At 39.7% G+C, this 16,778-nt stretch overlaps 1 protein-coding gene across 4 annotated transcripts in view; it reads left to right on the forward strand.

Annotated features, from left to right (window-relative positions):
• The window catches only part of CCDC171 (coiled-coil domain containing 171), a 184,814-nt gene that overhangs the window by 92,959 nt on the left and 75,077 nt on the right, over positions 1-16,778 (forward strand). For all 4 annotated transcript variants that reach the window (XM_025166216.2, XM_088129964.1, XM_088129965.1 and 1 more), the window contains 3 exons: positions 4,373-4,599; positions 5,169-5,351; positions 7,168-7,353. In XM_025166216.2, coding sequence (XP_025021984.1) covers positions 4,373-4,599; positions 5,169-5,351; positions 7,168-7,353 — 596 coding nt within the window. The remainder of the gene's footprint in view (positions 1-4,372; positions 4,600-5,168; positions 5,352-7,167; positions 7,354-16,778) is intronic.

The raw sequence follows: 16,778 nt of genomic DNA on the forward strand, positions 1-16,778 counted from the left end.
TATAGTATAGCACCATAAAGTTTGAGAATCCCCGGCTTAAACCGTTACTTCAGATGTAGACATAAAGTCCATTTAGAGAGTCCTGCACTGACTTAAGAGATTGTCAATATTGTCTTTTCAAATGCATTTTAAAACTGAGGGTTTGAAAAGTAAGGAGTTGCAAGAGAAGATGTGACTTACTTTAGAAATATGTATGGTTTTAATAAAAGAGCTGTATAGAAAGCATTGGTACATGACTCAGCTCAACCCCTGCATGTAAAAGTGGTTAAGTGCAGTGAGAGTCATGCAAGAGTCTTCTACATTGCTTTCAGTTAGCATCTGAGCACCACTGTGCATTACAGTTGGCAACTTTTAGAGGCAGATACAGCAATGGTACACATGGCATTTTGTGCTCATTCACACGTTCACGCTATGCTCATGCCCAGGCTTGAGGGATGTAAGAGAGAAAATAGATGAATTTGATGTGAAATTGGAAAAGCAGATACTGCATAAGGCAGTAAGTGCTAAAAATTCCACACTAGCAATGAAGACCATAGTCCACTATAGGTGCTGAGCATCTAGTAATATCTCAAGAATGTCTTGTTTGTGCCAAAGGCCAATGCTTGTGGACTGGAGGTGATGGCTCAGAGGCTGCTGACAAATATTCACATATATTAACTCTTTCTGTCCGCTTGGCTTGTTCTTTCAGTTCATTCCTTGATATCTTAGGTGACTATGATCTTACTGCTTAAGGAATGTTGTATCTTTGCATGCCTGTGCAAGGTGAAAAGTGTTAATATCCTGCATCAGCTTTGTTTGCTCAGAATACATTCCTTGATCAGCTTATGGGGGGTTCTGCAATTTGTTCAAGCATAGTTGGTCAAGCAAAGATTAATTCCATGGAGGGCTCCAGATGGCACATCTTCAAAACCATCTTCAGTGAGGCAAGGAACATACCTTACTATCTTAAATTAATATGTACAACAAAATCCATGACTTGAAGAACACTGCAAGTAGTTTCATGCATCAAAGGTTACTTGGGGCTTGTTTTTAAACTACAGCCATCTGTGTTTGACCACAGCTTTTGAAACTGAGAATGATTGCAAACTAGTTAGATATGATGTTGAGGCCTGCTGTTCAAATACACACATAAACATACAATCCCACTGGGCATGTGCAACCTCTAAGAGTGCACATAAAGTAGCTTTTTGGAATCAGGCCATGGAATTTATTCTTACATGAGGGCTATATTTTAACACTACGGTAGAGTTTAGAATGAAGCTAGCATTATGTTGATTTGACAGAGTGACTGTGAACATTTGCAGTTCTGAGTTTCAAAGGTCCACAGTGATCTTTTTCACATGTAAATATCAGGAAGGAATTTTATCCTCCTCCTTCTTCTCTTTTGTGAAGAAGAAGAAGAAAAATGCATGCCATTCTCCTGTCACTGGAGTAATCTTTGTCACTTTTCATTGGGTTTTGCTTCACTTGCTTTATTTGTTTGTTGCTCTTTGTACTGTAACTGTGTAAGACATTTCTCACATACTCATCATAACATAAATTATTTAGTGCTTTTACTGTAATTCCTTGATATTTGTGGCCAGGTACTTAAAGTGTATATATTCTTTTCCCTCTGGTTATAGATACAGCAGAATACAGTACCTTCTGGAATTGTATTGTTTTCTCATTTCACCTCTCAAAGCCATGAATGATTCTAGCTCATACATTTCTTTGTTTTAGTCAAAACCATTATTCATTAAAAATTAACTAGAGGTGATGCTTTGCTTTTAGATGGTATATGCTTTTCTGTCCTAGATAAGTTTTCTTTTTTTCCCCTGTATCTTCCTCCCCCCCTCCAAATCTGTCAGGCAAGCCTTAAATACAAGATTATTATGGCATTAACTTGAAAATTGTGTTTATCACAGTCTGAACTTCTAATTTTAAACAGAATGATACAGTTAAGTACTATATTTCAACTAGTGTGATTCTAGTGTTTGACCAGCTGATAATTTTATTTAAAACTCTTGCTAAAAGAAGATGAAAAAAAATATTTAAAACATGGTCATATTTTATTATTTAATTCAGCCAAACCCCCAATTTCTGATTCCATACAATGGCTAGAAAAGCTAAGAATCTTACACATTTTATTATTAATCAAACCCCCAGTCTCTGATTCCATACAACGGCTAGAAAAGCTAGCAATTTTACATAATTGTTTTGACATTTCTATTTGGTATTTAAGGTCAGCTTCCAGCAGTTAGTGCTTACCAGATGCACTTGGGCTGTGTCTTGCAGAATTCTGCAAGTTGTATTTCCATAGTGTCTGAGGACCACAGCCTTATAAAAGCTTATGGACTCCGAGAAGAACCCCTTCCATGTCACTAGGCCGACATTTTTTAAAAGAAGATGACTTTTGAAACCCAATTTGTAATGAAGCACAAAGGGTCCCAATAGAGGTGAAGATAAGCAGAGATTACCACCAGGCACACAATCAAGCAGTGAACAATACCCTAATCAAGGAACTACCAGAGGAACAAAACAAAACCCCCACCCCCACCAACGCTGGCAGGGCATGCCACAGTATATAAACAGAGAGCAAACCCCATCCCATTCTAGCACTGAAGATGTTACCTAGCTGGGTAATGAAACGTTTGCAAGAAAAGAACCAAGCTCAGAGAACCCCAAGGACTCCACAAAGGGTCCATAAATCAAAGGGGTTTTCTCCAACAAACAAATGAATAAATAATTCCATCCTCCCCTCTGAGTAAGCCAGCCAGCGCCCTCTGGATCCCTGCCAAGGTGACATGAAATCAGAAGAGATTATTTTCTATGAACGGGTTTTATACGTATTAAAATTAAAAAATGAATGCTGCTCTTATTGTTTCATAGAAAATACATTGATTCAGCAGCACCTACTTTATTTAGATGGTCCTTTGGTAACAGATGGAAAGCATTTTCTGGGAGTCATATTTCTATTCTATTTTGCCTAGAAAATGAAAACATCTTCATTTTCATTCTTAGCAGTGTGTATGTATGAGTGTGTGTGCCTGCAGGAAGCTGGCTTGTTCTGAAAATATGCCTTGAGAGGCTTTCTACTTTAAACTTCAGAACAAATATTTTAATTCTCTACAGCAACAAGAGATCTGGTATTCTCCTGAATGAAAATAAGCTCTGCCATGGTTGTCATCTTACCCTGATAATATCACAAGACAAGTAATGACAGATTAAGACCTGATTTGCAGAGGGGAAACTAAATTACAAGACTTTTATTAAGGATAAATAAACCTATTAACCGTTATCTAGAATACCAATTAGTAGAAGGAGCACTGACAATTTTATTTATCAACATTAAACACAATTATTAATTACAGACCTGACGAATCTAGCAGTAAGCAGAACATGTTGGGTGTGCTGGAGGCTTAAGCCCATTATATGAGAAGGATGATTACCAGAATCCTATGGGGAAATAAGTAATTGTAGTTGTAAAATTTTAATTGCCTTGGAATAAGGTAAATTATATTCTCTTGTCTTAGAATATAAATAGTATGGCATTAAGATACAAGCCTCAGTAGTTTTAAGCAGCAAATGATTTAGACATCTGAGCTATAAGGAAAGAAAAAGAAACAGTTATATATATTTGTAGCAGTTACTTACCTTCTGTTTTGAATGAGTAAATTCACTGATACTGATAAGCAGCTTTGAGTCTGCTTCCCCTGCAGGTCTTGGGTGTCATATATTGTTACCTTTGGATTAATGAAAGAAAGAAAAAAATGCTGCGGGGTTGCAAAAGGGCATACAGTTGTTTCAAGTAATCCATTGTTTCTCCTGAACCAATGTCTGTTACTGCATATGAATGTGCAATTTGAGTGGCTGTTAACAGGAATTTAATATCTCTATCTGTGAAGCTGGATGAGACATAGGAGGCTTTTCACCACCAGCATTACCTTGTTGCAGATTGCTACTGGTCAAGGTGACATAGCTCCAAAGTGACATAAACCTCCTAACTCTAAAAATATTGTGTCACACCTTTTAACAGATTTATCCAGAAAGTTACATTACTTTCCTTTTCCAAAATTCAATTCCTTTCATGAAAAATATTCTGCAGTGAGTGCCTGGTTTTGATTGTAGACTAAATTGCTTGAAACTTCTCTGGAAGAGGTTCTGAGAAGTCAGCTATGGGGCAAACAATCCTTCTTTCTTTTCACCCCTGAATTCAGTACAACTTAATCAGTTTTCGAGTGCAGTTGCTTAGAATGGGAGCATTAAAAGGGCTCTACCCTATGCAGGAACTTGTCATTCTATTATTTTCTCCATCAGATATTTCCAAACCTTTTTTATGTATCCACAGACAAACCAACTTTATTAATAGACTCTAGTTCTTTTTCTTTCAAAGATCCGAAATCCTGGCTTTCAGGACATTTGCTCACCAATACAGCAAGAAATTCATTTTCAAAACTCATGGACAAACTTTGCATCATGATGGAAGTTACTCCAGTGGACAGCAGCAGGAGCATGACTTATGTAGAGAAAGATTCCTTGGTTCAAAGACTGGCTCGTGGGCTCCATAAAATAAATGCACAGACACTTGAAGCAGGGATAACTGACAGGACCCCTGCTATGGTTGGTATGAGTATGATCAGATACATTACAGTCGGTTTTCCATTGTTTCAGATTTTAAAATGTTAATCCTTTCTTAGTTTATGTAGCATTCATTAGACTGCTCAGTTTTCTAAAGAAAAATTGAGGAGGTGCAAGAAAAGAGGCGATATCTTTCACGCTTTGCCTAAATTTGATATTATTTCAGTAATTCTTTTCTAAAACCTTTTAGCCTCCTTTCTGTCGTTTGCCGCTCAAGGCAATGTGCAATGTTCTTTTAAAATACCGCTGTAAGGTAATGGATGATTTTAATTTCAAAAACACTATGATTACCCACTGCATGTTTAGGATGCATGCTGTTACCAAAGACATTTTCCAAAAATACAGTAACCGCTTCTCATGCTTATTTTCGTTTTCAGAAAATACCCTCTGTGTATATTTTTTTAGAATTGCTCTTAGAATACTTTACACTTATGTGTGAATTTAGAAAAGGGGAGCTTAATCTTAATTTGCTCAGGTATTAAAAGCTATTGATTTATTGCCCAACCAGCACACTTTCTAGCTAACGACATTGTTCCTGTTTTTAATACCAGAAAAACATAGCATCCTTGCAGAAGCAGTTATTTGAATTTACACAAAGGCTGCACACAACAGAAGTAGAACGGCGGTCACTGCGCTTGGAGCTCACAGAATTCAAACGGAATTTGAATGAGATGAAGAAAGAGGCTGACAAAGCTCATAGTTTGCAAGAGCAATTAAATGTGTTTAAGCAAAATGTAAGTATATTTGATTAGAAAGAGGGGAAAAAATAATCAGATTTAAAGGAGGGAATTCTATTCTATTTAGTGTTCTTTTAAAAAACCAGTGAAAAACCTCTACATTCTTAGGTAGGAGTCTTACATTCTTTCTTCCCCTAACACATACACAAAACCCCTCTCTATGTCTTGTAAATCCGTCCCAGCTGTGAGTCAGGTATATTGAAAGGGAAGGCAAAAGTGACTCCTTGTACAATTAGTCCCTTATATTGCAGAATAAGGTGGATTGAGTAAATAATCAGTTCAGATATTCAGAAAAGCTGAGTTCTTGGTCTGTTAAATTATGTTGTTTGTGCTGTGGGAGAATTGGAATTTGAAAACTCAAATGGTGTATTGACAACATAATTCAGATAGCATGCTTTGTGTATACATTCTACTTATATTGCATGCTGTATTGCAAACAGTTGGCCTCTTGTTGAACAAACAAGTCTTCTGTACATGTTGCAAAAATCTCCGTTTCTGCCCTGTCCACGTTAGATTGAGCAGGTGATCTAATAGGGTTTATTATGTGGCAACAGCACAGGAGGCAGAGTATTTGCAGGTGGGCAGTATTTGCTGCTGCTTCATGCAACTGGAGGCGATCACCATTCACGAAGCCCCGTGTGTCCTGTTGCCACATATAGCAGCTTGGGCTTCTGAAGCCCTTTCATTTGCACGTCATAATTGTTTGTGTCCAGGAATTCTGTAAAGGCCACATGTCTTCTAGAAATAATCTAAAAGGAATAATTAATTTGACAAACACGAAAAAAGGATAGAATACATATGGAGTAATTAAGTCCTTTCAACCTATTTCAAATATGACTTCCTCTAAGTAGTCATTATTATGCATAAAAGAATTTAGCTCTGGCCGTGGGAAGGAAAGGAGAAAGGTGAAATGGTTGCTCGGTCCTGAGAAAGTAGAAAGTGGGAGAAGGAGACTCAGAACAGCCCCATCTTGACTTTAAAAGGATCCATAAAAAGGGGGAGCAAAGGTTCTTAAAAAGGGGCAAGCTTTCCAGATTCTGTTAATAAAGTACAGCAGAATAAAGTAGCGTTCCTGGAATCCCTGCCGTGTCTGTTCCTAGATGAAGACTACCTCGGAGGGCTGACACTAATTTAGTCCAATGCTTTGCTTGGGATTTTTCCTTTCCTTTTTATCTGCTATTGGTACAGATGTAAACACCCCTCCCTGCAGAACATGGAGATGGGAAAGTACCATTTTTTAATATCATCTCAGAGCTTGGATCCTGCCCCAGTAAAATTGTAGTCTGATCTCCTGAATTAACTGTTTTAGGTAGAGAGAGAAGGCTTTAGCTTTATTGTCTCGCAACATGTAAATTGGCAACAATGGATAAATAAAGACTAGGGTTCCATAGATTGGTATCCAGTTTTTCCAAAACGTTTTACATATTACACAATAAGGCATTAGGTAAAGCCTGTGTGGCTCTGTGCTTAAACACATAGAACAGTGTGGAAGTTCTGTTCAAATTCACTCCTTTTGTAGAATAATAAATAATTAGTTATATAACCTCTTTCTTGGGATAATTTGAAAGAGAAGCTTTCTTTATGTGTGCACTTATGCTTCAGCTTTTTGAGGAAATCTTGCAAATAAAAATCACCTGGCATTAACATTGTCTAATGGCCCTGGCTTGGAGAGGAGAGCCCCTAGGGCAAATATATTGAGCGCTTTAAAACTTCTACATTAGAATGTTGCATATTGGCAAGTGGGATACTGAAAATCAAGTGTATAAACAATGCTGCTGCTTCATGACAGAACACAATTTATTTCCTTTATCAGAAATTGATCACCCATGAGAGGTTTGAAAGTGCATGTGAAGAACTAAATAATGCATTACTTCGGGAGCAGCAGGCACAAATGCTTTTGAACAAACAGGCCCAGCAGCTCCAGGAGTTGCAATATAAACTGGAATTGCATTCTTCTGAAGAGGCAGACAAAAACCAAACTCTCAGTGATGCTGTAAAGGTAGGATGGCATTTGTTCAAAAGTAAAAAAATAAAAATAAAAATCCGGTTTTCACCTGAAAGCAGTGTTTAGGTTTTGCGGTCCACGGAAGCGATATAAAGTACAGCAATTTAAGGCCATTCAGGTAAACAGAGACTTGAGGTGGAAAAGCCACTTTGATAGAAAGAGGAAAACAGCCCAAGCGGATATCTATCAAAATGGAGGGCAACTTCTTTTCTTTCGTAAAATTAAACGAAGTATAAAAATAGACCCTCTGCTGGTTGTCGAGAAAGCAGAAGGACACAGGTCCTGTGTGTTCTCCCGCCCCCCACCCCTGCCCCCCAGCATGTTGAATTTAAAATGCATTTAGGAGTTTATTTCATCCTCCTGACATTGTTTCAAAGAATTAGTCTGGACAGAGGGGAATTTGTTCATAACCAGAGAGGAGAGAGGCTCATACTCTTGTGGTCAACTCCTGATCCCTAAACCATAGTTATTTTTCTTTCTGTTCCGTAGAAGGCCAGGGATACAGTTAATTGGCCAGTTGCTCTACAATTTTACAGTATTTATTACATATGCATGTTTTCCTCTGGGGAGCTGTGCAAGCTATGTAATCAGTGCATATTCATATATAGCTGTGCTGTTCCCTTACTTCTTCCTGAAAAAGGAGATGTAACAGGTTTTCCTCTGTATTATAAAATAGATGGGGGTCAGTGGTGACTTTATTGCTGCAGCTCACGATCGTTCTTTGCCATATGGTCTTTTTCTCTTGTCAAGATGGAAAGGGGGTGGGGAGAAGGAAATATGGCTACTTGTATTGCTCAGACAGTTTCAATACTGCAAGATGGTTTCATTTCAGGAGTGCTAACATGTCTGCAGTTTTGTAATGCCATTGCAAGACTTCTGCTTGGAAATAAAGTTGATGCCTACAAAATGGCAAACTAGTTTCCTGACAGAAGTGGGGACACCCCCACTTTATCTTTGAGTGGCCATGCTCTGTAAAGTAGGTGAATCAGAACTAAGAAATAGATGAGGCCATGAGAAAAATGAAATTTGATTTATCGAAATAAGTTTAAGGAAGGAAAACAGATTCGATTAAATTAAATTTTAATTAAAGTTAAAGTAATTAGATACAATTAATAAGTTAATCTGTTAATAATTTGATTCGTTCCCCCTTCTGTTAATTTGTCCTGATTACCATTCTTAGTTTCAATAGGGTGTCAATTGCTGATGTACCTGGGCAATATCACCAGAGGAGGTTAACCTTAATTTTAACCTAGTTAAAATTAGTGCTTCAAGAATGTAAACCAAAGGGTTTTTAAACATTTCTCTATATAAACAGGATCAGTGAATGACATATCCAAGAGTCATAGGGTTTTTCTATGCAAAGCAGAATATATATAAATAAATAATAATTAGGAATAACATTCAAAACTTTATCCAATTTTGTTCTAGAAAAACAAGCTATAGATACTAATAAGATTCTTCAAAGATGACAAGTAATTATAAAAGCACATAACTTCCAATAGATGTACAAAATGTATTGATTCATAAAACAATGTTTGGAGGGGAAAAAAAAAGCTTGCTTATTTATTCATTGAATTTGAAAACCTGTAGTTTTTAAGAACCTTTCATATTAATGATAATAAAGGCATCAAAGAATAAAGTTGATAATTATACACTACCTACTTTGAGTTACTTCTACTTTATTGATAGGCTACATTAACAGAATCTTGCAAGTCTGAAAGTACAAATCTCCTGCCATCCCTATTTACTGCCTGATCAGTTAGGGTGGGTTCTTTCTACGTTTCTTTCTCTGTCACTCAGTTGGGGGCTCCTCCCCCTTTTATCAGATCATTCCGTGGCTGCAACGTTTCCCCCCGTCTTCCAAGTTCATTCTCACATTCCATTACATCACCCTCCCCTTCAGACTCATCCCCCACTTCCGAGTTCCCAGGGGAAACAGGCTATGGTCTGCGGGAATGGAATGCAGATGCATCACTCTTCTCCTCTCCTAGTAGCTCCCTGAGATCACATGAGGCTTTCCGTAAGCCATCTGCTCCAGTCAAGGTGACAGCCACCCCTCCCTTGGGAATCTGTTGATCTCCCCCCTCCAGTCCTGCATACCTGATGTGGAAGGAGCTGATTCATTTCCCCCTACTCAGTTTCTTGCTATTCCCAAGGCCCCCTCCACCCCATAGAAAAACTCCTGCTTGTCTTGGCCAGTGCCTGACTCCTACAAGGCTGGTAGCTGCCGAGGATGGGGTTTGCTGGGGTACTGGTCATGAAAGCAGTTCACCAATTGTGGCACATGCACATCTGTTGCTGTCTCCCATGATCTTTCTGACTCTGGGTGGGCTTTCCAGTGCATCAAGTACTCGACCCACTTCTCTCTACGTCTAGAGTCTAACACCTCATATTCTTCCTCCCTGTTTACTAGAATGGGAGGGAGCGTGCTGTTTGTGAACATAGAGTGCAGGAGGGAGCTTCCTTTACAAGCAAAGACCGATGGAACATGGGGTGAACCTTCACTGATGCCAGCAACTGCAGATGAAAAGCCATTGGGTTGATTTGCTTAATCACTGGGAAAGGGCCAATAAATTTTCAGTCCAGTTTCTTGGAAGGTCTTACAGAAGTTAGACATTTTGTAGAAAGCCACACCAAATCCCCTTCTGCAGTTCTAGCTCTCTCCTCTCTATGTGCATTTGCTGCTTTTTTGTACATGAACTTTGCTAGTTCGAGCTGTTCCTTTAAGAGGTTTCGGGCTGCTTGCCTCTTGTGCAGGAAATCTGTGGCACAAGGGATGGTGCTTTCTTGCCTGGTTGTTGGTAAGACCTGTGTGTGGAATCCATTAGTCGCCTGAAACGGGGACATACCAATAGAGGAGTGTGCTGCATTGTTGTAAGCAAATTCAGCAAGGGGTATGAGCTCAGTCCAGTTGTCTTGCTGATAAGAAATATAGCATTTTAGATATTGCTGCAATAGTTGGTTAACCTTCTTAGCTTCTCAGTTTGCCTCCAGGTGGTGTGAGGAAGACAAATGAATTTTAATATTTAATAAGTGCAAGAGGGCCCTCCAAAATTTGGAAGTGATTTGACTTCCTCTGTCTGTTATGACATGATTGATCAATCCTCTGTATCTAAAGATGTGGTCCAAAAAGAGTTGAGCCGTTTCTTGGGCCATTGGGAAACCCTTGCAAGGAATAAAATGGGCCAATTTGGTAAATAAATCCACTACTACCGCTATGGTAGTATATCCCTGCACTGGAAGAAGATCAGTGATGAAATCTAGAGAAAAAGTGTCCCATGGTTGAGAAGGAGTTCCCTGTGGTTGCAAGAGCCCAGATGGCTTACCAAGGACTTGCTTTGCTCTACAACAGACATGACAAGAGGAAATATAATTCTTTATGCCGGCATGGACATTCGGCCACCAAAACTCTCTGAGGGTTCTATGTTGGATTTTAAATACAACCCCCCCCCCCTCCGGTACCCTGCTGTTTTGTTGTTGTGGCACAGTTGTAGTACTTCCTCCCTTAAGGGAAGAGAAACATACGAACATCCATTGTACAACAGCTGCCCTCCCTCCACTATGAAAGGTGAAACAGTACCTTGTTGGGCTCCCTAGAGGTCATCCATCCAGGCCCTGGCATACACATTCTGCTGCTGCTGTGTCCTAATCCAATCAAAGAGATCAACAGCTTGTTTTCCTGCTCCCAGCCTTTCATGTTGGTCTGATTTATGGTGTGACTCTAAGTTGCATGGCTGCAGTATTGTTGCTGGGTGGTGATGGTGGTGACTGGGGAACCTCATACTCTGCCTTGTGTGAGAGGGCATCTGGAAGCTTGTTCTGGAAACCTGGGACATTTGAGATGTAAAAATCAAAGTGGGACAAAAATTGTGCCCACCTGATTTATCAAGGGGTGAGAGATTTGGTGTTGTGCAGAATCTCTAGATTTTTATAGTCTGTACGTACATGTAGAGGCCATGTTACTCCTTCCAGCAGGTGTCTCCATTGTTGAAAGGCATTTTTTACTGCCAGTAACTCTTTATTGAAAATGTCATAGTTCCTTTCTGCTGGGAGGAGTGCTTTGGAGTAAAAGGCACATGATAGTAAATCTGCCCCACCTGTCTTCTCTGCCTGGAGTAGAACCACTCCTACCACCACATCTGAGGCATCTGTTTGCACAACAAAGGGACAGGAGGGATCAGGGTGACAGAGGAGATGCTGAGAAGCAAAGAGCTGCTTTAATTCTTGAAACACCACTTGCTCTTGGGTTGACCAGGAGAATTGCCGACCCTTTCTTAGGAGCTGGGATAGTAGTTTCACAAGCTCAGCAAAATTAGGGATGAATTTCCTGTAGAAATGAGCAAAGCTGAGAAAGCGCCGCACATCTTCTGCATTACTTGGGGGGGGGGGGGGGCGGTACCATGATAGAATAGCCTGTACGTTTGCTGGATCCATCTCCATGCCTTCTGTGGAGATTCTGAAACTGCCAAATTGGGCAGTTGGGCAGATCAAATGTGCAGTTTTCTAATTTAGCTTGTTGTTCCGTAATTTTTGCAATACATTTCTGACATGGGTTACATGCAAAGAGGGATCTTTGGAATAAACTAATCTATCATCCAAGTATATGACTACATATTTATCTAAAATGTCTGCAAATATTTGCTTCACAAATCTAGAAAAAACAGCTCCACAGTTAACCAGGCCGAATGGCATTACTGCGTATTCAAATTTTCCATACCTTGTATTAAAGGCTGTTAAATACTCATGCCCTTCTTTCATTCTGAGTAGGTTGTAAGCACTTCTCAAGTCTAGTTTAGTAAGATGCATGCCTTTTGTAGCCTGTCTACTAGATTGGAGATAAGTGGGAGTGGATAATGGTCTCTAATTGTCATTCTGCTTAGGTCTTTGTAGTCATGAACTGTACACATGTGGGCTCCCTCCTTTCCCTTCAGAGTGGCTGCTGTTTCTCCTTGCTTTTTGGGGACAAAGAATGTGGGTGCCGATGCTAGTGAATTGGAACAGCAAATAAAACCTTTTTTGATGTTGACGTCCAGTTTTTCCTTGAGGATGCTAACTCGTGGGTAGACATGAAATACTGTCTTTTTGCTGGGATTTGGGCCCCTGACTTCAAATTGATGGTGCAATCGCATGCCCAGTGTGAGGGTAAGACAGCTGCCTTTTCCTCCCCAAACACATCTGCATAGTCTGCATATTTTTTTGGCAGTGCTGATCTTCTCTTGTTCTGCAATGGAGTGGCAGGGAGTAAGCTTTCACTGCTTGTAAGGGATATTGTTGACGTTTAGGGGAGGGAAATGAGAGTGTCTCTTGCTCCCAACTTATAACTGGGTCACACAGCTGAAGCCACACTATTCCCAAGGTTATAGACACTTGCAAGGAGGCAGTTACATAGAGTGTTATGAACTCTGTGTGATCTTTGATTGTCAGTTGCAAAGAAACTGTGCGTTGCAGAATCCGTTCTGCTCTTAGTGGCCGACCATTGATAGTCTTGACTATCGTTGGGTTTTCTAGAGCTTGGGTTGGCAACTTTAGTTTCTGTACTGTTTCTATATCTATGAAATTAGTAGTTGCCCCAGAGACTATGAGAGCAGAAAGCTTCACCTTTTACCTGGAATCTAAAGAAACAATAACAGGAGTAATTAAATATGCTTATCTTTTGTTAACTGTCTGAGCTATCCTCAAATGGTGGATGCCCCCCCCCTTTGGAGCTCCTGGGAGGGAGGCCTGTGAAGTTTCCCTGGGACGCTGTTTGGGAGCGAGCTGGGCACTTGCTGGTTTCATGCTCTGTTGATTTAAAAGTTCTGCATCTTTTTGCTGTGACAGCCACTGATGCTTTTATTGGGCACAATCTGGATATGTGCCATAGTAAAAGCACAGCCCCTGTTCCCTTCTTTCTCTCCTGATGACAGGGATCTCTTAGTTGCCCTGATTTGCATGCGTTCTCCCATGGTGGATTTCAAGGAGACCATTGGGAGGGGTGATATAGGGGAAGACAAACTGTAGGATCTCTTCTCCTTCCCATTCCTTCCGTACCTCAACTCTTCCAGACGGGCGTCTATAATTACACAACGCTGATATAGCTCCTCCAGGGTATTTGGGGTGCCTTGTCTCACCAGCTCGTCTCTTAGGTCATCAGTCAGCCCTTCCCTGAATTGGTCAATCAGGGTTGAGTTGTTCCACCCTACATCACCAGCAAGTAATTTAAAGTCCAGAATATATGTTCTTACTCTTCTCTGTCCATGCTTGCGCTTTCAGATCTCTCAACTAGCTGTGATTCTCTGTATGGGATTCCCAGAGTGTCCTTTGAGTTTATGCATGAAGTCTTGATAGCTGTCCAGCAGCGGATCATTCCCCTCAATGAACGGTATTGCCCACTTAGCTGCTGCTTCCTTCAGCAAGCTCAGCACAAAAGTCATTTTGGTATGATCAGTGGGAAACTCCACCAGCTTGCCTACCATAAACATTTTTGATGAATGTCCAGAATTGATCCTGGTCCCCTCCGAATTTCTCCAGCAAGTCCCATGGGAACACAGAAGCATTGGTTGGGCCGCTACCTGTTGTGCTGCTGTGGGTTGAGGCAAATTCTGCCCCAGTTGCTGCATCAGTTGTATCATGGTATTCTGTAAATTGGTCATCTGTGCATCTACTTGCTGCTGGTGCTGCAACAACGCAGGTGCCACATACTCAGCGGATAGCGGGTTTCCTTGAGGATCAGAGGCCATTCTTGAAATTCCTCTCTTTGGAAAAGAGTATGAGAGTTGCAAGATTTGATGTCAGCCCTCCCAGGTAAACTGGACAGGAAGCACAACCAGATGAGCTACTTCTACTTTATTGATAGGCTACATTAACAGAATCTTGCAAGTCTAAAAGTACAAATCTCCCGCCATCCCTATTTACTGCCTGATCAATTAGAGTGGGTCCTTTCTAAGTTTTTTTTTCTGTCCGTTACCCAGTAGGGGGCTCCTCCCCCTCTTATCAGATCGTTCCCTAGGCCTCATCTCTTCCCCCTGTCTCCCAAGGTCATTCTCACATCCGTTACGTTAGGCAATATTATATTATTCTGTTATTTTCATCCAGTAGGTTTAAAAACTCTGTTGATTAATTTTGCAGCTTTATCGGTTTTAATTATAATCCCATATATTTTTTTTATCTACCCAATGGTATATCCCATAGAGACAGGCATGCTTGCCAATTATGTTTCAAGGTCAGTCAGAGCTAAGCATAGTTCTTAGATTATTTCTTATATTAGGCAAGAAAAGATAGTAGCCTAGCTTTCTCATTTTGCAACAAAAACATATGCTTACAGGAGCAGAATATATACTGTTTTGCACAATAAAACTATCTGGTAATTTTAAACAATAAAACATACCACTTGAAACATTTTCTATGTCTACAAATACTAGAAACACCTAGGGTTTTTTCGTGTGTTTTTTTAAGTGCATGGTCATTCATCTCCTCTAAAAAGTATGGCTGAAAATATTTCAAGAGAGAATTTTTGGTAAGTTTTATATATTGATCTTAAGCATATATCATCCATGCAGACACTCAAGGCACATAGTCAGTCATAAAAATAAAAGGTGCATACATCACTATTACAAATCAAACAGCAAATAGCAACATTCAAAAACAGGAGCAGCCCAACCAGAACAAATCATGATAAGAGAACTAGTAAGTTACTGACCCAACGAAAAGCATGCTGAAACGACAGCATCTTCACTTATGTTAAGACAACTTGTTGGGTATTTGGGGACAAAGAATTCCACAAAGTTGGTTGAAACAATCTTTGGTACTTTTGCTCATTCTAATATGCTCCATGGAGATAAATACAATTTTTGCAGCAGTGTCTAGTGGATTGAACCCATCAAGCATTAGCATGTGATTTTCTTCTGGGAGGCAAAGGGCTTCTATTCCACCCTTAACCTTAATCACTAAGATATACCAAAAAGGAGATTGAAATTGCACTACTGAGATTCAGCCATTTGTCTGAGATTCCTAGTTAGTGATCTTCTTTCAGAAGATTAGATTGATACAGGATACTCTCCACTGGGTAATGTGGCATATTATGTTCTGATAAGAGAAAGCATTCCCTACTAGCTCCTTTTTGCTTCAGCACTGAATTGAACATAAAACTATCCATGATCCATAAACCCTAAATCACCTTTCCAGGTAGAGTCCACTTGTCTTGGAATACCTCTCTCAGAATATCCACTCAGCATTACAAACAATACTATTGTCTAGGCATTCTGGATGCTGCAGTTTTAATGCTTCCAGAGAGTACCAGATTGGGAAAGGCTGTCCTAAATGATTTGTGCCATCACAATTAGAAATTGTGCTTTACATTTTAATCTACAAGATCATCTGTTCCATTACAATCTAGAAGAGAAGTGGGAAGGCATTATAAATTGCAAGTCCCACCATCCTCAGTGTCAGCCCTTTGAGGTAGTCCAGGCAAGAAGCACAAACCATGAGTACTAGCACTACATTTATTGTAAGGTTACGTTAACAGAATCTTGCAAGTCTGAAAGTACATCTCTTCCCCCTTGCCTTTATGGTCCAAGAAACTAGGGAGGATCCTTTCTGAGACATTTGCATGTCCCCATTGCTTCTGTGAACTAAGCTGCCTCTTACCTGACTGTTGCCTAGTCTGCGGCTCCTCCTCCTGTCTCTCAGGGACATTCTCACAGACCATTACACTTAGACAGCATGGCCAGCAATAAGAAGAGCTGGGAGCTAAAGTTTAGTAGCTGTTGGAGAGCTATAGTTTCCATGCTCCTGGCCATAAGATCAGTTGAAATTTTGAAAGTGCTATTCTTAAAATAACCATTAATGCATCATGGCAACATTGCAAGATTATATTGAAGAGTATTCTGAGTGATTACCCCATAATTGTGGGATCCTTAATGAACAAGGATAGAAGAATATGTCACTGCAGCTTTTATCTATTATATTTATGTGCAAAGACTATGAATGGGTGGGTGTAACTTGGTACTAAACGTATTATAAACTGAAACATCAGTGTCTATAAATTTGGAGAGAGATGGTAAAGCATGCATAATCTCAAACTAGCGCCTGTCTATATTACATTGCTTTCCCCTTCTCCACCCAGTTGATTGAAATACTTTCAAGCACTATGAGTAAAGCAACAACATAATACTGAATTTTGTATATGCCAAATGTATTTGCTAGGAAAACTGTCTAATTTTAAGAATTATCAATCTTATTGCCAAGCATAATCAGTATTTGCTAGGTGTGGCTCTCTAGATGGTTATAGTGTTCATTTGTGATTTTCTTTTTTTTCATCCTTTTAAAAAGAGTTGATGAAAGTCTGAGATTCAAGTAAAATACTTGTGGATATGTTCATTGTAAACTCAGAAAATAAATTTGGGGGTTTCATTTAGCAATTCATAGGAGTGTTTCTTTTT

The sequence above is a fragment of the Python bivittatus genome, unplaced genomic scaffold (genome assembly GCF_059951505.1).
Source record: "Python bivittatus isolate LINGU-HERP-01145 unplaced genomic scaffold, Pbiv_v1 ctg000850_np1212, whole genome shotgun sequence".
NCBI lineage: Eukaryota > Metazoa > Chordata > Lepidosauria > Squamata > Pythonidae > Python > Python bivittatus.